At 37.9% G+C, this 21,499-nt stretch overlaps 2 protein-coding genes across 4 annotated transcripts; one reads left to right on the top strand and one right to left on the bottom strand.

The window, feature by feature from the left end:
* The first annotated feature begins 378 nt into the window (after nt 1-378).
* On the top strand, nt 379-5,575 carry LOC133454600 (placenta-specific gene 8 protein-like). 2 transcript variants are annotated; one of them, XM_061733323.1, is made up of 4 exons: nt 379-459; nt 627-732; nt 3,681-3,805; nt 4,224-5,575. In XM_061733323.1, exons 2-4 carry the CDS (start codon nt 648-650, stop codon nt 4,326-4,328), a joined length of 315 nt encoding a protein of 104 aa, XP_061589307.1. In that variant the 5' UTR covers nt 379-459; nt 627-647; the 3' UTR covers nt 4,329-5,575. The 2 variants fall into 2 exon arrangements, with proteins under 2 accessions (XP_061589307.1, XP_061589306.1); XM_061733322.1 differs by lacking the exon at nt 379-459 and having other exon boundaries at nt 503-732.
* Nucleotides 5,576-11,989: 6,414 nt separating this feature from the next.
* Nucleotides 11,990-18,468, bottom strand: cops4 (COP9 constitutive photomorphogenic homolog subunit 4 (Arabidopsis)). Of its 2 annotated transcripts, none has more exons than XM_061733884.1 (10): nt 18,351-18,468; nt 17,409-17,488; nt 17,155-17,306; nt 16,970-17,073; nt 15,064-15,217; nt 14,756-14,906; nt 14,483-14,653; nt 13,110-13,246; nt 12,902-12,986; nt 11,990-12,261 (listed from the first exon to the last, which is right to left on the bottom strand). In XM_061733884.1, exons 1-10 carry the CDS (start codon nt 18,422-18,424, stop codon nt 12,128-12,130), a joined length of 1,242 nt encoding a protein of 413 aa, XP_061589868.1. In that variant the 5' UTR covers nt 18,425-18,468; the 3' UTR covers nt 11,990-12,127. The 2 variants fall into 2 exon arrangements, with proteins under 2 accessions (XP_061589868.1, XP_061589869.1); XM_061733885.1 differs by having other exon boundaries at nt 13,110-13,225.
* Between the last annotated feature and the right edge of the window lie 3,031 nt (nt 18,469-21,499).

Here is a 21,499-nt window from a genome sequence, read left to right as displayed (position 1 = left end):
ATAAAATCATTGAATCTGCTTTCATTGGCGTCCATATGTTCTTTAGACAATAATGGGCTGACTTCACCACGATCATAATGTGGCTGTTAAACTCCAGAACAGCTGACTTGATCAATGTTTGAACTCAAATATCTTTTCAGCTGCAATGCAAATACATATAGCCACTTTCCAGGTAAAGGTTTCACAAATTTGCCACGTAAATGATGACATTTGGTTGTAAATGTTCCCTTATAAGACAAGAGAAAGGGATGTAGCACAAGTGCGGTTTATTTCAATAAAATAGGGAATAGGGAATGTGTGGGTGTGTTTGGTGTCCTCCACTCCAGGTAATCAGTGTGATTTATTGATCAACCTTTGATCGCTTTGCTCTCTTATAAAAGCTTATAAAAGCTTGCACATCCGATCACACCCCCAGGACTCTCCTTCACTGCTTCCACCATCCTTCACTCCGTCCATCTGGTGAGATTTATTTTCCTAATGACTGCTTGACCGGGAACTGCCAAGCGGATAACTCAGACTCAGTTTCCACATTGTTTGATGTTCAAAAGAAGGGAGATTTACGTAGATCTCTGAGTTTCTGAGAGCCTGTGTTTCAGTGATAAGAACAAACTGTTTTCATCCCGCAGAAAGACGTTTTTATCCTGATCATGGCTGTGACCAACCAACCGGGGACATATGCACCCTCTGATTTCCAGACGGGCCTACTTGACTTCTGCGATGACTGTGGAACCTGTAAGTGCTCTTTCTGCTTTGTTTCTTTAGATCAAAACATTAAAAAAAACGACATGTTAGCATGGAAGATAGAGAGGAACAGATCAATCTTTTGCGAAAAAGGTGGTTTGTTAACGTCAGTTGTCACGTGCTCACATGAGCAGTAAACACATTCTATTGGCTGTAGTCGGTTTTGGTCCTGACATATGAAACAAGTCTGAGAAGGTTACTAGCCGAAATGACACCATGGACTGCATTCTAGCTGTCACTTAACAGACTATGCCCCTATTTATGAATAAAGTTTACGTTTTAACACATTGGTCAACAGAGCTTGGCTTGGTCTTTGAAGAAAGCTCCTAGAGGCCAGCAGAGGAACTGTAATTTCTTCATGTCCGGGTAGCCCCTTGGTCCCCGTGTATATCCGTCTGCAGCCTGCAAGACGGAGGCCTTCCGTGTAGTGACGTCACTATAAGAACGCCCACTAAACAACATGATTCATAAAGGGATATGAGCCCATGTAGCTACTAACACAGTTTGAATTTGTTCCAGCTGCACAAAATTCACCATTTTTGCTTGTGGATTCTTTGCCCTATAATAAATGGATTCAAAAGCGTACAAATGCTGGTGGAATTATTATGATGATGATGATGATAATGATGATGATGGTTATTATTATTATTATTATTATTGTTGTTGTTATTGTTATTATTAATACTATTTTTTTATTATTATTATTATTATTAATAATAATAATATTAATGATAATATTATTAACAATATTATTGTTAAAGTTGGTGAATATTTTTTAACCTTTGTATGGTCTTCACTTTTGGGACCATATGATGTACCTCAAGTCAAATTGACCTGGGACATATTTGGGGCTTTAAAAATAATTCTAACATAACATTTTATTTCATAAACCATTAACATATATTGTCTTTATCTTAATTTCAAACAATTGAGATGACATAAAACAATTTAGAAAAACCGAGGCACTCAAGAAGTTAGAAAAATATAAAAGGCCTTTATTAAATCATGGCTTAGAAAAAGTTAAAATGCCTAGAAAAAGTTAAAATGCCAACATGTTTCGGCCATGTAGGCCTTCCTCAAGGCAGATAGCAAAGACAGAGGGGTCTCCTTCAGGCAGCTCTTTAAACACAGGTGAGAAGTCACATGATCAGCTCAGGTAAGCAGTCACATGGTCAACTCAGGTGGTATCTATTAACCTGGTAGGAACAAACAGGCACATCAATCAGATGCAGAGGAGACCAAACAACCAATCAGCATAAGTAGCAAATAAAGTAATAAACAGCAACACAAACAGTAATAATACAAAAGACAATCAAAAAATAAATTATAAAGTAACACTTTTGAGATGACATATATGTGTAATGAATACAATCAGTCTCTAGTACTAGAACACAATTAACAATGGAAACGTGACCACACTAAACTTGAGGTTGTGGTCATGTGAGGTGGGACAGCCGGAGCCTCTGCCATTCTTCCCACTGTGTCTAGATAAACTGGGGTCCTGGGCACATATTGTCCCCTTTGGATGGATGGTGTCACCAGTGCCTTGCCTGAGATCACGAGTGACCACTGTAGCATTCTTCTTTGACAACTGTGGCAAGCGAGCAGCTTGTCTGGGTTGTCTACCCCTCCTTTGGTGGCATTCTAGTCCAGTATGACCTCTGGTTTATGGTACTCCCTGCTACGCATTATTCCACAACCGTGTAGAGTGCTCATGATCACCACATTTTTTTCAGTATGAAAGATAACTGGGGAGTGTTGACCATGAACATGAATGCAATGGACTGGCCTTTTCTTTACAGTTAGAACCGCTGTCTTATTTTTTCAGATTTTTCCAACCAATATCAGCTTTCTTTTGAGAAGCTCCGGTCCCAGGTTGTACGTGGTAAATAAAAAATGTGACAGGTAATATTGTGGCTACTGAGGCCTTGTGACATATCTAGCACCACTCGTGTATGCGGGTCAAACTGAACCAAAAACCATATGAAGGATCTAAATGTGTGGGGTATAGTAAGGTGCATACAATTTTTTTGTTTTTGCTTGTACATGTTTATCACAGAAAAACAAGTTAAGGCCACTGAGTTTCAGAAAAAAAAAATAGTGCAGCATTTTTATTGTGTTTTATTGTGTCCCTCCTTTGTCTTGGCGGTTTTGTGACCATTCATTATTACTGTTTGATCCGTCAAATGTGTTTTTAGTAAAGAGGGAGATCTTATAATATTAATTTGTAATTTGGTACTTTGTGTACATATGTTTTTTTTATTAATTATGAAAAGAAATGGCACTGTGAAACGTAGAAACTGAATATATTCCACACAAACAAAATATATAATAAATAGAAAGAAGAACAAACAAGTCAACGTTTTTCACATTTTATTTTTGCACTTTATCACAACCGGCTGAGAAATGCCTCAGAGGAGAGGCCTTTTTTCATTTTATTTTTTATTTTATTCATTTTATTTTATTTTGGAAAACTTGGAGCTTCACTGCTGCCCCGCCTCGCCAATGTTTCAATTAACATAATCTTACCATGGTTCATACTGTGGCCCACTTCTGAATTTCACTATAGCCTCTTGCATTGGCATGCCAAATCTCTCAGCCAGGGTGTGAACTGTCACCTGGATGATGATTGACATTTGTTAAATTCAAAAGTAAAAAAAATCACTAAACTGAATGTAGCTTTAAACTATGTTGTGTCCAGTTTGATATTATTTTTTACTTATGTCAAATTTAATAGTGTAAGAGGCTCTGTAAGATTGCTTTACATCATCACTAGTAGGACCACGTGGTGTTACAAGACGTGTGTCTTCGCTTATTAGAGAAATATTGTCAGTGGCTCTTTCGCCAAGACAGCAAACGTATATATATATGCCCCCATGTAGTCAGAAGTAGTATTAATGCATAGAGTGGCTTTAAAACCTTTGTTGCCTCTGTATCAGGCTGCTATGGATATTTCTGCTTCCCATGCCTCGGCTGCTCCATCGCCAGTGCCATGGACGAGTGCTGCCTGTGCGGTATAGGCATGCCCATCAGGAGCGTGTACAGGACCAGATACAACATCAGAGTAAGTTTTCAGTAACATACAGGGCAATATCGAAGTCAGGTTAACATACACAAAATGGGGATCACACTCATTAAGCTTCCCTGCTGCTGGTGTCTGGATTTAAACTTGAAAGAATATTTACAGCCAACCCATAGCCCATGTTTTGTATTTAGTGCTCTACCACAAACAGAAAGCTAAACGTTACACTCTGTTTACTGACATGTAAGACTTTACTTTTGATGCAATACAAGTGTGACTGCTCGTGCTTACGTGGGAGGGTTTTTGTGTTCACTTGTCCTGTACAGAGTTTGTATTTGGCAATAAAAGAAATTCTGAAAATGGTCCTCATCTATACCTTCCAGCATGAAATCATATTCTCACCTTTGTGAAATGCTCACACAACATGCATCGCATCTGAGAGCAACTCTTCTGCTTCCAGGGGTCGATGTGTAAGGACTACCTGGCCTCCACGTTCTGCCTCCTCTGCTCCACCTGCCAACTGAAGAGAGATATCGACCTCCGGAAGGAGCAGGGCATCTTTTGAGAGGGTGAAGGCCGGCTCTAGGATTTTGATGTCCCTGAACAAGATTTTGTTTGTGGCCTCAACGCCCTCCAAGCTCAAACGCCAAATCACACACACTTCTGACAAATGACTAAACAGACAGATGGACGAATTCATTACAAATCAATTACTTCATTTGGAACTAAAAAATATTTTTCACAAAATAAAAAAATGAATAATGAATTTCTGTGAATCTTTACTGCTTTGTATGACAAATACTGCCCTTTAAGAACTGTTAAGACAAAAAAATACGTAAATAAGCCATGGATTACCAAAGGTTTAAAAAACTTTTTGTACAAGCAATTTATAAATTCAAGAACTAAAGGGGCAGAGGCAAAATATAAGAAATATAAAATTAAATTGACCAGCATAATGAGACAACAGAAAAAAATTATTAAAATAAACAATTAATTCAGAATAGAAATGATATTGAATAACATAATTCACAGCACAGCCTCTGACCTGGGACTTTCTGAACTTCATTGATTCATTCAGTTTTACACAAGCCGTCTCCGGTTCAACTCATGAAAAAGGCCACACACTTGATCTTGTGTTATCCTATGGTGTTTCTGTATCTGTGAATGAAATCTGTGCCATGTCTTTCTCCGACCACTCCCCTATTCTGTTCTCTGTATCAGTTGCACAAAGATGCGAGATCACATCCCCCCGGTCCTTGCATCACTCCACTCCCCATCCGCTACCGTATTAACTTCAAACTTCTGACCGCTTAAAAATCCCTCCACGGCCTGTCCCCACATACCTGTCTGATATTCTCCACCACCACATCCCATCTAGAGCACTCCGGTCAGCCGACCAACTGTTGTTGGAAGTGCCCAGGACCAGGCTTAAAACCAGGGGGGACAGAGCCTTCGCTGTGGCAGCCCCCAGACTCTGGAACTCCCTCCCCCTACACATCCGGGCAGCCCAGTCTTTACATATTTTTAAATCTCAGTTAAAGACCCACCTTTTTTCCCTTTTCCCCCATTAGTGTCTTTTTATATTGTCTTATTCAGACTTTGTCTTAGCCCTTTTCTTGTCCCTTTTTTATGTCTTCGCTTTTTAAGCACTTTCTGTGAAGCGGCTGAGCCGTTTGTTTATGTGCTATACAAATAAAATGTGACTTTGACTTTGATAATTAAAGGTGAAGCAGTTAAATCTGACTATCCTGATTACTTTAACACTTTAACATGAAATCTGTCAATACAAAAATAAAATCTACTGTCAATAAATTTAATGAATATTTTTTCAATGTTGGGTATAACTTAGCTAATGAAATTTTTGATTCCAAAACTAAAGTGGATGCAAATGAGAACACCATTAAGGTAAATTTAAGTTCTATTTTTCTAAAAAGAGTTGATGAACTTGAAATAATAACTGTTGTTAACACATTAACAAACAAAAAATCCACTGATTACAATGATATTGACATGAACTTAGTAAAATATATTATCCATAGCATAGTAAATCCACTAACTTATATTTTCAATCAATCACTTCAAACAGGCATATTTCCAGATCAAATGAAAATCGCACTGTCAGCAAAGGTCCTTTGGAGATGGACGGTACAGGTGGAGACATGACCAGGGGCCTCATCTATAAAGCTTGCTTGCGCAGAAAAAGCGCCTGAAAGTTGCGGAAGCCGCCTTATACGCAAATCCTCGGATCTAAAAAGAAAAAACTAACCGAAAAATCTGCTTATCTTTACGGCAACTAGGACCCTCCCGTAAGAATTTACTTAAGACACGGGGAACTGGCGACGCAGGGTTTGAGGTGGTGAAATGAAGCCAGATTCATGTAATACTCTTAATAATGTCATCACATATCACAAAATATATCAGACTTAAAATAATAAAATAATAAAATAAAATAATATAGCGCTGATCGTGTTCCTCTGTGTGTGAAGCTCAGTCAGTCAGGACTCGCGGTGCAGGACACGCCGGGAACCTCCTTCACCGCTTTAGGACAGAACAAATGAGGGGCTGCGTTTAGGGAGCCCCACGGAGCCCCTCATTTCTTCCCTAAAGGGACTCAGATTTGTTTTCATATGAGTTTTACGGGCGCGTGAAACCTTTAGGTGCGTGTGTAAATTAGGGTCCCGCGTTAAAACGACGCAGAGCCTACGGCGTAGGGTACGCGGCGACGCGCACCTACGCCGTAGGCTCTGCGTCGGTGACGCAGAACCATAAACCCGCCCTGAGCCGCTCTGAGGGGAGACGGGAGAGGAGGGGGGGCGGGGGGTGAAGCGGGGCTGCGGGACCGTTCTTGTATCGCTTTCATACAGTGTCTTGATAATTTGCAATTTAAGGCTGAGCCTACCGTTAGTTTTTAAACTGTAAAAAGTAAGGGGAAAATAAACATGATTTTGAAAAGACGGGGGGACGTGTGTCCCCCTGTTGCACCGGGGAACTCACGGCATTCCGCGCAGCAACGGCGTGCTGCCACTCACTCGCTTTATTTTATACTATTTATTTTTCTACTTTTACTGTGACCACAAAATAATGTGGTTTTCCTGTCCTCCTCCTCATCAACAACATCTAGATCTCAGATCTCAGTGAAATTCAGTGGCACGGTGGCTCGACACGTTCATTCATTCATTCTGAAGCCAAACAGGTTGCAGGAAGCCACTGCGCATGCTCAGCAGGCTCATTCATATGCAAAATGATTCCATTTTCGGTAGAAAGTGGGCGTGTAGAGGGCGGGATACCAGGCGGATTCACGTGCGCAGCCTTCCAGCTGGACTGTGATTTATAAAGAGAACCTTACGTGGAAGTCTGCGTGCACGCGGTTTTATAGATCCGGATTTTTTTTTGCGCCCGGCATTTTCGGCTTTTGAGCGTACGTGCACTTTTAGTATGACTCCTACGCAGTCCATTTTAAATGAGGCCCCAGGTCCTTAAAACCATCGCTGAAGCCATCAGCACAGGACTGGTGTGGTCAAAACAGTTCCGGTCTACCAAGAAAACCAGGTATTCTGATGTCTGCAAGAGACTGGCAGTTGCTGGTGGACCTTGAACATCAGCTGAAGTTACCCAGCCATATTGCAGTCACCACTCTGCGACCAGACCTAGTCCTTGTGTCTGAGTCCACCAAGCAAGCTGTGCTAATGGAGCTGACAGTCTCGTGGGAAGATCGCCTGGAAGAGGCCTTTGAGAGGAAGCTCTCTAAGTACGCAGGACTGGTCAGTGACTGTCAGCAGGCGGGTTGGAGAGTAAGGTGTTTCCCTGTAGAAGTTGGATGCAGAGGATTTGCAGCCCGGTCCTTGGTCAGAGTAGGGCTGGGCGATATGGACCAAAAGTCATATCTCGATATTTTCTAGCTAAATGGCGATACTCGATATATATCTCGATATTTTTTCTGTGCCTTAATTGGGGTTTCCCCCAAAGCATTATAGCATCTCTGTTAGCTTAATTTTTTTCTGAGGCAAACCCTTAAAAAAACAGTCAGTTTTAATACAAAGCCTTGTGCCAAATGTCACACAGGTACATTTATTAACAGAGGTTTGCACAATATCAAAATGTATAAAACAAATGAAATAAAAATAAACTGCCTGCATATATAGAATAAAAATGCTTCTTGAATAAAATAAAACAAATATCCCATTCCTGAATAACAATTAAATTAAAATACACTGTGCAATTAATACAATGTAGAACGTAACAGGCAGACTTTTCCACTGAGGTTGACAGTTGTGCAAAAAACAAAACATTTGTGCAAATCTCAAATAAAACATTCAAGTCAATTTGTTACAAAATAAGCTATATCAAAATCATAAAAAAAAAAAAAATTTTTTTTTTTTTTTTTTAAATCGATATAAACGATATTGTCTCGTACCATATCGTGTTTGAAAATATATCGATATATATTAAAATCTCGATATATCGCCCAGCCCTAGGTCAGAGCCTTCAGTAGTTTGGGCAACGAGGGAGAGAGAAAGAGGAGAGCCATCCGCAGTACCACCGATGCGGCAGAGAGAGCCTCAATATGGCTGTGGCTTATGAGAGGGGAACCATGAAGTCATGGTAGCTAGCTAGCCATCTGGACACAAACTGGGGCCTGATCCACCCCAGCTGGGTCACCTGATTGAGGGCGTATGATTTCGAAAGACCCGAAACGCCCGATGACGTCAGGAAAATCACTGAGGCTGTGTCCAGACAGGCATCAGTATATGTATTTACACAGCCATCTACAATAGTGGAGACAGGCACTCTTTTTACAATTATCGACCAATATCCTTATTAGCACAGTTCGCAAAGATTTTAGAAAAAACTTTTTGTTGACAGAGTCGATCACTTCCTTGATAAGAATAAGATCCTCAGTGAGCATCAATACGGCTTTAGATCAAACCGGTCCACTACCATTGCAGTCATAGATCTCATAGAACAAATATCCACAGCAATAGACAATAAAGAATATACAGTTGGCATTTTCATTGACCTAAAAAAAGCATTTGATACAATTGACCATGGACTTTTAATTAACAAGTTAGAAAAATATGGAATAAGAGGGATGGCACTTAAATGGATCAATAACTACTTTGAAAATAGACATCAATATGTTCAAATCCACATTAACAAGTCTAACTTGCAGCAGGTTGTATGTGGGGTTCCTCAAGGATCAGTACTGGGTCCAAAATTATTTATACATATATAAATGACATCTGTAATGTGTCCAAATCTTTCAATTTTGTCTTGTTTGCAGATAACACAAACCGTGCTCTGGTAACAATCTTGAACAGTTGCTGGATACAGTGGAAACAGAGTTAGACGTTTTGAAACATTGGTTCAGTGTTAATAAATTGTAAACTTCATGTTTATTAGTTTTTTTCTTTCATTTCTTTTGTATTTTAATTTTTATTTTGGAAAGGAACAAACAAAAAAACAAAAAAACAAACAAACAAACAAAACAAACGACAAACAAGGAAAAGGTTTCATACAATATGTTTATGCGTAAAATAATGAAAGTGAACAGCAGTCAAGACCCGGTGGATCATGCCCCCCCACCTCCCACCCGCACCCCGGGCGAGATGTTTACAGACAAGGAGGGACTAAAGTCTAAAGTCCTAGTAATTAACAGACTAACTGTTTGGATTGTAAACCTACAGGACTGATGAGCTGATAACAGACTAGCCAAGCCAAAACAACTGGTGCGGATACAGTTTGCTGTGTGTTATATACATTTTTGATAAATACGTTACGTGACTCATCTGTAGGAAGCATTGTTGGTCATCTCCCCCAGTCAGCCGACCATCTCTCAGCTGATTCGACTGAATAAACGTCTAGATTATATACAGCTTCTTTTAATACACTGTATTTTTTTAAAGCATGGATGTATACATTATATCAATGAACCTTCCTAAGCCTGGGACACAGATTATAAATGTTTTAAGTAAAATGCCTTTTAATTTGAAACTGAAAAGGTATTTTCTTGTCTTTTCTTCCTCATTTCAAGTGCTGCTACTGAGACAACATCCAAAACATGTGCTGGCAGATGACAGCTGGCCATTGGCTATGTCCTTTATATAATTCTATGTGATATAGCACAAAAACAATCCACCACCATATAGTCGTTCATGGTAAAATCTAGTTGTTTCTGCCGCTAATTCAGACATTGAGTGATTTAGCCACTTTAGGCTAATTTTCTAAATATTACACAAATTTTGCATCGGATTAAAATGGATTAAAATTAGCATTTTTAACTATATTGGATCAAATTGGATCGTATTTAATTAAACATGTTTGCTGTTGCAGTAGTGTCTTCGGACAGGACTTTGTTGTGAACCATTGTAAGAAAGCCCAACAAGTTAAATGCCAACTACTGGTGAAATAGATGGTGTTTGAAAAAGGTGTTTCCATCACAAAAAAAAAAAAAAAAAATCCTAAGTAAAATAATAAAACCATTAAAATAAATAAGAGAATAATAAACAAAAATAAGAACTACTATAAAAATGAAAATGAAAAAAAGTAGTTCCAACCAGCAGCGTGTCATTTAAACAAATCTGAATAGTTAAGTTACTTTCCACCATATTCCTGTTAAGGATATACATTACCAAAATAACTGGAGTATCAAAAGTATCAATAATTTTCATTTGAGAATCGATTTTAGAGCATACAGATCTGGTATTGGAATTATCGATATTTCAGTATTGATCCGCACATCACGAACAAACAACAGACAAGCGACTGAGCAGATTGAAGCTGCTCGGACTTTCTGTGTGTGTTTCCCATATCCTGTGTGTTATTGAGGAATTATAAGTGATTTCTATCTCCTTAGTGATAAATATTCTGATTATTATTGCAGTTAAGTTTGTATGCCTGCCCAAACGCACCATAGTCCATGATCTGCCGCCTCAATCAGCAATCCTTCTTTCTGAGTCTCGCCCCTCATACAACCTCACAAACTGAAGAGTGTTGAACTAACCAACAAGCTAAAGTAACACAAAGTCCTAAATAGAAAAATCTGAGGTTCTGTCTGTAATTAGCTGTAATGTTAATGTTGCACTTGTCCATTTATACTTTGGAAACAGTAAACAAAAACCAGTTCGGTTTTTGAAATTGTCGTAATTACTAAGTCGCAGCTGAAGCTTGCAACATTTCCAGCAACTGGGACCCTTTTTTAAAAAGAAAATGTGTCTCTGGACACCACCGCAGAGGCGTACAATCAATCACAGGGACAAAGCATGTGACGTAGGTGGAGCATCAACCAATATAATGTTCACAGTTCCATGGTGATATGTATTATCAGCGGTTCTGCAGCCATCTTATCGTCCTGAATCGTCACCCTCCTATAAAAGTCATCACAAAAACACCATTTCTATGGTTCGGTACGTTCTGGACCGGTGGAAGTGGGTGTGACAGGGAGGGGCTACTGGGGTGTAGAACATGCTAAAACGCCATTGTTGTCATACATCCATACAAGTTGTACTTCCATGTTTGAGACAGAAGAGCGATTCTCCTAGGAACCTTCCAAGCTTCAGAGGTGGATCCGTCAGCGGTTGTTATGCCGGTACATCTACACGGGTTCTGAGTTTGTCTGAGGGTGTATTAGCCGAAGATCCCCTCTTATCAGATGATGCTCAGTATGCTCTCTACAAGAGAGGGTTAAAAGAGCTGGAACTAACGTATAACTTAACTATACGCTCTGATTAACAACTTTAAACTATTAGGGATAACAGATTATTTTGGTTTTAATTATTTATATTTACATTGTTGCTCTCAAACATCAACCCAACTCTAGAGAACATCCACGGTCAACATCCTGGTAGTTTTACAAGGAAGCCTCTGCAGGAAAACATCGTCAGAATCGATTTTAGGATCTACAAACCACAAAACCACGACCTACAAAGCAGAACAAGACAACCACAAACTTATCTCAACTTCAGTTTTGTTTGTCTTTACTGAAAACCTGCATGTGAACCAGAAGGTTTACAAGAACCACTTGACAGATTATTACAGCCTTGTTATGTTTGTGAACATCAGTGATGGAACACAGAAGCTGAAGCCGACCAGCTGTTTCGTCTTTTCGACCATTTCAGAAGATTCTGTCCAAATCATTAACATGTAACGAATAAGAGGTAACACCTACGGGTGCATCCTCAATCCTCCTCTGATTATATGCCAGACACAGATCAAATATACCAAGACATACTTTGAGCATGAGATTTAATGAAATTTAAAAAAAAAAAGGTGCACTGAAAATTTAGCGAAAAACATGAAACATCAACCAGTGATGGCGATATTGGTGAGTTCTCCTTCCTCGGGTGCTTCTGTCAGCCGTGAAGATGTTTACTGGTTCATCTGGGTTTCCATGGCCTGAGCTGCCCACTCCGGAGCAGCCAGACGGATCTTCTCTAGCAGGTTGTTGACTTGGAAACATAGAGACTGGATCTGTTTGTCCCAGGTCGGAAGGGCTTCACGGGCTGCCAGAGATCAAAGAGATGATTAGAGAAGGAACATTTCAATGATTTCAAGTGCCACCAGGCAGAATTGATTTCTGGAGAAAGCACTCAAGTCTTTCATTTGAGGAGGCCGCCCCCTTCTGGACACAAATATACAAGACGTAATCCCCCTAAGGGAGAGTCCCTCCATCCTTGGGAGGAAACTCAGTTCAGCAGCTCATATTATCAGTCTTATTCTTTTGGTCACGCTACCAAAACAAGACTCTTATACAAACTTCCCTCTGTGCAGTGTACTCTGCAATGCTTTCAGCTTCCAAGACAGAAAACAACTCTAAATAGAAAAGAAACAACCGAGGCACGGTGTGTGGATTTCATTTGAGTTTTTTACAGTTATATTTTTATGTATCCGAGCACCACAATGCAAGTTTCATTATATTTGAGAGAAGACAGTCACCTCTGTCTTGACATCCCCGAACCCCAGTGACTCACGCCAAAAACCACTTAGACAAATAAACAATGCTAACAGGCCAGAGGAAAATGACCTATATCATATTTATGGGAGAAGTCAGCTAAAACAAAAACGAGGCAAAAAAAAGAGCTTAGTTATCAAAATCATGGCATGTAATCTCTAAAAACTATAAGTATAAACTAGAACACTCACTTTCAAAGTGGACAATGCCATCTATCTGGTCTATGAAGCCATTCATGCGCCCTTCAGTAATCATCTGTGAGGCGATCTTCTCAGCCTGAGGACAAAAACAAAGATTACGATTTATTTCCAGCTTGCCTTATTTCATTTAGTCAATTTCCTCGTGGAGTACCAGCCGGGTTTACATTATATCTGTTCAAAAATTCAGTCAACTCCTCACCTTCGCTGGGGGAATTTCCAGCAAAGCTCCTAGTTCTTCAAACGTGATGTTGTTGTAAAGTTTACTAGCGGAGAGGAGGTTGTGTTCAATCACAGCTCTGTCGAGGATGCTGGAGCCTGCGTCGCCGGGAGAGGAAACTATTGGTTTATTAGCGAAAGTATTGGATAAAGAAATCTGCCACAGAATTCCATAAAAAATCTAAAACACTGATTTAAGAGTGTTCTAAAACACATTTTCATTTCATTTCATTTATTTATTTATTCAAACAGGTTAAAACAAAAACAAAATAATCAGAATGCATAAAATGTATATACCGAAAAAAAAACAAAAAAAAACAAAGAACAACAAAGAAAACCATTAGCAAAACAAAGCAAATTAAAGAGACAAATCTATATGTAAATAAATATTTCCTGTTTGAAAGGGTGTAGGATGAAGTTTCAAAAAACTTTTCTAGTCCTACCCCTTCTAATGTTCTGTTTTTACCGTTTCTTCATTTCACACTTCAAAAGAAAAGCATAAAAGAAAAGAAAAAGTGGTTCAGCTGAGCAAGGCACTTTGGTCATTGGCTGTCAGTTCATGTGTCCATTTTTTGTTTTGTATCCATACAGAGTAGTGTTTTTAAAGATTTGTTTAAACTTACTTAGTGATTTGCATGATTTCATTTCATCTTTACAGTTATTCCACAATTGGACTCCCTTCACTGATACACAATGGGTTTTGATGTTTGTTCCTACATGTTGTTTTTTAAAATTACATATTCCCCTGAGATTATGTTTATTTTCTTTTATTTGAAACAACTTCTGGATGTCTTGTGGCAACTGATGATGATTTGCTTTGTGCATGATTTGTAAAGTTTTGAAGTCGACCAGATCCTTGAATTTTAGTGTTCTAGGATCTGGTCGACTTCAAAACTTTACAATTTTTGTAAATTATTTTCAACTACTCTGTCATTGTCTAGAACCTAATACACAACTATACGGCATAAAAGGTAAACATATGACGCTACAGCCATATTTTGAATTGTTTATACTACATAACAAGTATGGGGCCTTTAGAGCGATGATATGTAGAACTGTTGGAACAGCAGAACTGCAACCAAAATCAAATATCTAGGAGTGTGCGACTGGCTCAGAACTTTTCGTTTCTTTTGTGATTTTTTTTCAAACAGCCACTGCTTTTGGTGGATGCTGGGTGATTTCAGCCTCTCATATCTCTTAAAGCCCTATGTGTGTCCTATCATAGCTGGGAAAGACAAAAAAAAAAGACCTGTATTTTCTAAATGTAATTGATACAATATGCTGCAAGGTCAAATTTTGGCTCCAACCCAAAAACACAGCAGCTCCTGCTGTGTAACGTCAATTATCTCTTCTCACCGTCTGCTGTGGTGGCTTTCTGGTGAGGCATCAGCATGGCAGCAAACTCCTGCAGCTGGTTTCCTCTGATGATACGGTCAAGGTACATCTTCTCCAGAATACCGTAAGCAGCCAGCTGCTGACAGCGCTCGTCCTTGAAGAGAGTGGCCAACATACGAGAGCGCTGTTGTCCTAAAATGAATGACAATTTGTTGATTGACACCATGGAAAACTAATACAGAAGTCGTCTTTGTTTTTTTAAATCCTCCATATAGAGACACTTTCCCATCGTACCTGCAGAGGCAAGTATTGTGCAGTTCAGGGCATGTTTTAATGCCTCCAGGCGTTCACTTTCATGGACAATTGACCTATAAGAGAGTTCGTTGTATCTTTGTGCAGCTTCGATGAATTTCCTTCTGAAATCTAGCACCCTGGCATAGCAAACCTGAGAGGAGAAACATCATTAGGCACTAGAGAACACAACTGTATACATTGTTTGTAACAAATAATAATAATAATAATAATAATAATAATAATAATAATGATCCATCTTTACTTGGAACACCAACAACACAGAGACTTTGAGGTTTTGGCAACTGTACCTTATAGTGTATCTGCAGCTGTTCATTGGAGGACTCATTCTGAAGCAGCGAGGCTCGGTTGATGTAAGCCTCTGCCTGCACCGGGTCGTCGTCTTCCAAGTAGAGTCGAGCAACCTTCAGGTATGTGTCCAGTTTATAGTCAACATTATATTGTCTGGGGGGGAGAAACAAAAGGTTCTTTAAAGATGAGCAATTTTTTATCATCAAGAGTCAAGACACCTGCCAATAGGGGTGTAACAATATATCGTGCCACGAAATTTCACGATACAAAAACGTCACGATACGTGTCGTGGAGGTGACAAATTGTATCGCGATATAGGGTTATTAATATTAATCTAATTAATTAATTGTGTTGACTAGTGTTGACTAGTAACGCGCATCCGACCGCGACCGCGCGGACCAAAATCTTACTCCGCTCAGAATAGGGCTGGGCGATATGGACCAAAAGTCATATCTCGATATTTTCTAGCTGAATGGCGATACTCGATATATATCTCGATATTTTTTCTGTGCCTTAATTGGGGTTTCCCCCAAAGCATTATAGCATAGCATCTCTGTTAGCTTCATTTTTTTTCTGAGGCAAACCCTTAAAAAAACAGTCAGTTTTAATACAAAGCCTCATGCCAAATGTCACACAGGTACCTTTATTAACAGAGGTCTGCACAATATCAAAATGTATAAAACAAAGGAAATAAAAATAAACTGCCTGCATATATAGAATAAAAATGCTTCTTGAATAAAATAAAACAAATATCCCTTTCCTGCATAACAATTAAATTCAAATACACTGTGCAATTAATACAATGTAGACAGTAACAGGCAGACTTTTCCACTGAGGTTGACAGTTGAGCAAATAACAAAACATTTGTGCAAATCTCAAATAAAACATTCAAGTCAATTTGTCACAAAATAAGCTCTATCAAAATCATTTAAAAAAAAAAATGTAAAAAAAAAAAAATCGATATAAACGATATTGTCTCGTACCATATCGTGTTTGAAAATATATCGATATATATTAAAATCTCGATATATCGCCCAGCCCTAGCTCAGAAACTAGTCCCGTTTTGCAGTCCCGTTTTGAGCTCTGAACCTTTACTTATGTAAGGCTGGTGTAGAGTTAAGCCTTACCTTATTAAATTAAACCTTTTTCGGGTCGTGAGTAGGATAAACACGCGGGCAACTTCTGCTGAGTTCCAGTGTACTTTAATGTCCGCTCAACAGTGTAGGATTTTAGAACATCAACACAGCACCTAGTGCTGTATCACTCCGCCCAATCTAAAACATACTAACAATTACAGATAAACTGACTAGTGTCAATATAGTCCCTGATTTACAGAATATAAAGAATATATTTATAAAATAATGAACCCTGAATTACCAAAATAACCTTCTTAACAAAAATAAATCTCCTCTTACACTTATAATGTGAGCATGAATCAATCTGTTTTATGATGTAAAATTGTATGTATTTATTTACTTTTATTTATTTATTTAATTTTAGTTGTTACATTTCTGGAAAAGAAAAAAGTCAAATCATACATGAGAGAAACTATTCAGTTTGTGGCAAAATATTTGTACTTGTATGAAACTGAAGATGCATAATGCAAACCTGACATTTACTTTTAGTTCAGTTTTTGGAAAATGGTTGGCCTGGCTTTCTCTTAAAAACTTAAACAGTTATAAAGCATTACAAACTGTAACAATAGGGCAAACGCACAGTATTGTTTTGTATTTTGTGTCTTTCAAATAAAAGACAATTTTTTCCAGCCGTATGTTCCTCATTCAAGGTTGTTAAAAAAATACTGCTATAATATCGTATCGTATCGTTGTCGTGACCTCAATATCGTGTATCGTACCGTATCGTGAGATTAGTGTATCATTACACCCCTACCTGCCAACCACTTACTTCTGTCCCGTCTCCAGGGGAATGCCAACTAAAACCTGGGCAGCATTTCTCCAGTCTCCCTCCTTCTCATAAATGGTTGCCAAGTGCTGTCTGATTGAGGCTACCTGAGGAAGCAGAGGAACGTTATTCCAGTACGCACAGTAGTTGAAATATGCACTCTTGACTTCTCTCCACCGGACATGTACCTGCTCCTCAAAGGAGATGACCCTCGGCTGAATCTTTTCCAAGGTAAAGTGATATACTGCTTTGGCTGTGGCATCAGGCAGGTTGGGAAGGTGTGTGCAGAAATCAGTGAGCAGTTGTCTTGAGACGACAAGGCTGACATTTTCATTGACCACTGTAAAACATAACACCTTAAAGTAAGACAGTCAGCTGACATTTAAGCACATGCATATTTCAGAGAAGCCCAGTCACGTAAAAGTATGAGGATGCTGCATACTTGCTTCAACAAAGGCCTTCAGGGACTCCAGTTGTTCTGCACCTGTAAACTGGATGCTCTTCTCCAAAATTTGTCGATATCTGCAAAACATTTTACTGATTAAAAAAAATATATATATATCACATGCTTTTTGTGAAAACCAAATATAAAGATTAATGCTGAAAAGTTTGAACAAGCACGTTTTCACAAATCTCATGAACCCATGATGTTTACCACCGTGCAGCATGTCCTCCCCTTTCAACAACTGTACGGTACAGAAAGTACTGAATACAATACAGAAAGTATTCCAACCCCTTTAAATTGTTCCCTCTTTTTTTCATTGCCGTGATTTGCTACAATCAAAAAAGTTCATTTTATATCTCATTAATGTACACTCAGCACCCCAGCTTGACAGAAAAAAAGTAAGATATAATATAAGATAATGCTTTATTTTCTCCCTCAGTGGGGAAGCTCACTTTGTTGGCAGCAGTACACACAACACACACATGCAGAGGAGGGGTAAAAAAAGTAAAAGGAAAAATATATATATAATTACAAAATATGAACAGTATATACAGTACATTGATAATAAAAAAAGGAAGTGCAAAAAAAGCAGGTAGAATGTGTGGAAGGTAGACAGGCAGATATTGCACATATGGTTATTGCACATATAGATGCACATGTAGAATTTTTTGCAAATTTGCAAATCTAAAATTCAAACCCAAAGTCTCTAATTTACATTTGTGCATTTCAGGCTAATAGCCGAAAAGGTCCCAGTGGAACTGCTTTGACGGACCGGAGCTCTCAACCTGCAAGTGTGTGTGCGTCACCCCTGCAGCTAACAAGCTACGCTGAGCTGGGTTCACCCATCACAACTGTCTCGCTGCGATGTGTTTACGGTAAAAAAACAGAAACGCCTAAAGTTATTTAAGTCATAACCTCTGTGAAATGGAGGCTACATACTTGGCAGCGAGATCTTTGTGAGATCCGCTAGAATTCATCAGCTGTGCAAGCTCCTGTTTCACTTCGGACGCCATTTTGGAAATGTCAACACAACACCGGTTTCCTGCCGAGCTTGATGATCCCGCGGACCACGTGGGACCTACGTCACTACGCAAAAGCCGAGGCGCGGAGGCACGCACGGTAGAGGATAGATAGATAGATAGATAGATAGATAGATAGATAGATAGATAGATAGATAGATAGATAGATAGATAGATAGATAGATAGATAGATAGATAGATAGATAGATAGATAGATAGATAGATAGATAGATAGATAGATAGATAGATAGATAGATAGATAGATAGATAGATAGATAGATAGATAGATAGATAGATAGATAGATAGATAGATAGATAGATAGATGCCAGTCATTTATTCAATCAGATAGTTTAGTGCTTTTCATAGATTTTTTCAAAGCATTCGACACCGTGGAACATGATTTTATGTTTACAGTGCTCAATAAACTCGGATTTGGAGAAGGGTTCTGCAAGGTTATTAAAATGTTTTATAATGATATCAACAGCTATATCTCCCTCAACCCTGGAATGACACCAAAAATTAAGATCTTACGTGGAATTAGACAAGGCTGTCCTATTTCGCCCAAATTATTTCTTTTGTGTACACAAATGCTAGCATATCTAATTGTAAATCACCCTCAAATTAAAGGAATTACCATTTTCGATTATGAATATAAAATAAGTCAATTTGCAGACGACACAGTAATCTTTCTAAAGGATAAATCTATAATTGAAAAAGCCCTGAATATAATATCAATCTTTTCTAAAGCTTCAGGTCTGTGCCTAAACATGAAAAAATGTGAAATACTACCTCTTCATCCTTGTGCTGAGATAAATAAGCTCCATCCCTGTTAAAACGGAATTAAAATACCTAGGTTTAACAATGTCTAAAGACAGAAACGAGAGAGAAAAACAAAACTTAGAAGAGAAAATAGATAGTATGAAAAAATCTCTCAACCACTGGCTTATGAGAGATCTCTCTATTCTCGGAAGAATCTTACTGACAAAAGCAGAAGGCATATCAAAACTAGTATATCCTTGTCAATCTCTTTATGTTCCTCCTGATTAAAAAGGTCAATTCTGTCATCTTTAATTTCATCTGGAAAAACAAGACCCACTACCTTAAAAAATCTGTGATGGTTAAAGACTATAAAAATGGTGAGTTGAAAGCCGCTGATTTTGAATCCATGATTGGTGTATTTAAAGTGAATTGGATAAAAGCTTACTTGGCACAACCTGAGTCCATATGGTTCCACATACCAAAGTATATTTTCCAAAATGTTGGATGATTAGAATTTTTGTTGAGATGTGACTTTGAAATAACTAAACTGCCAATCAAATTGTCTAATTTCCACAAACAAATACTGCTCTACTGGAAAATGATGTTCACCCACAATTTCACACCGCACAGCTCCACCTTGTGGAATAATAGAACCATCACTATTACTGTAACAGTAATAGTGATGGTTCTAATACTGTTCTTATTTAAACAAGAATGGTATGATAAAAAAGTCCTATATGTTACTGACCTGTTGGATGTAAATGGCAATTTATTGCAATTTAATATATTTGTAGAAAAGTTTAGTTTAAATTGCTCTTTTAGAGAATTCAATCAAATCTGTAGAGCTATTCCACTTCCTTTGAAATTCATGATAAAAAATATTCTTACATACTCAAATGTGATTGTCAAACTGCCTGATTTAAAAGTCGGTGAATTGAAATTTGGTGAAAGAAAGTGTAATAACAAAATACTTGGAAATGTGTTTAAAGAGAAGCTATTCAATGATATCAAAAAATCAACAAAAATAAAGGTAACAGATAATGAAGTAACATTAACAAAGACATACAGCAGCTACATTACTGTAAATGGCCAACTTCACCCAAAGCAAAAGAAATTCAGTTTAAAATAATAAACAATATTTATCCTGCTGCTGAAACCCTAAGGAGAAGGTTCAATTTTGATGTAGATCCTTGTGTATTTTGTAAAACATAACGCGAAACAATTGAACACTTATTCTTTTCTTGTTCGGTCACAAAGCTTTTTTGGCAAGATGTTTATCGGTGGTTAATTATTGGGATCAACAACTGTTTGTTTAGCAAGCTTCAGGTCATAATTGATATGGATGGTCTGCCAAAGAAGGTATCCAAGATGGTGAACATAATTCTCATTTTGGGTAAATATCATATACATAAAAATAAATGGAAAAACAGCAAACCCTCCATAGTATGTTTTAAAAACGAAATAAAAAATTATATAACATCTATTAAGGTACTATCAAAAGAAAATCAGTCTACAGGATTTATATGAAACCATGTTAAAGTATCTTGCTCTTTAATTTACAAATTTTGCTACGCTTAAACACTTTTGTTGAAACCCCTGTGATTATTTTTTTTTGTGATTATTTTATTTTATTTTTTTTTTTTTAAATTTAATCTAGAAGATTATATTGGAAAAAATTTATAGATTTACATATTCGCTTGTGTGTTGTGAACTTATGTTTCAGTTGCAAACTAATGTTTCCTCAAAGGAATTTTGTACTTTTGAAATGTTGAATAAAATTTGTTTAAAAAATAAAAAAAGATAGATAGATAGATAGATAGATAGATAGATAGATAGATAGATAGATAGATAGATAGATAGATAGATAGATAGATAGATAGATAGATAGATAGATAGATAGATAGATAGATAGATAGATAGATAGATAGATAGATAGATAGATAGATAGATAGATAGATAGATAGATAGATAGATAGATAGATAGATAGATAGATAGATAGATAGATAGATAGATAGATAGATAGATAGATAGATCCAAAATAACTACCTGTCAAACACTTACAAACTACAATTATGTGCTCAGAATCTTGATGAAGTAATATTTTGAAAGACTGGCTTGCAAACACATAAAGATGAGAAAAAGAGGGGGCAGACCAGCACAAAAAACTACAAGAACAATGGAGCGCAGTTATGGTTATGATATACTTTTAATTATTAACAGCGGGTTTATCTGAAGGAAGGAAAGAGGAAAGAAGGAGGGGTGAGGGGCAATGCTCAGCAGATCATGTTGGTGTTCCCCTGCAGCGTAG

Source organism: Cololabis saira, chromosome 11 (genome assembly GCF_033807715.1).
Source record: "Cololabis saira isolate AMF1-May2022 chromosome 11, fColSai1.1, whole genome shotgun sequence".
Classification (NCBI taxonomy): Eukaryota; Metazoa; Chordata; class Actinopteri; order Beloniformes; family Belonidae; genus Cololabis; species Cololabis saira.
This window is presented reverse-complemented; position numbering and strand designations above follow the sequence as displayed.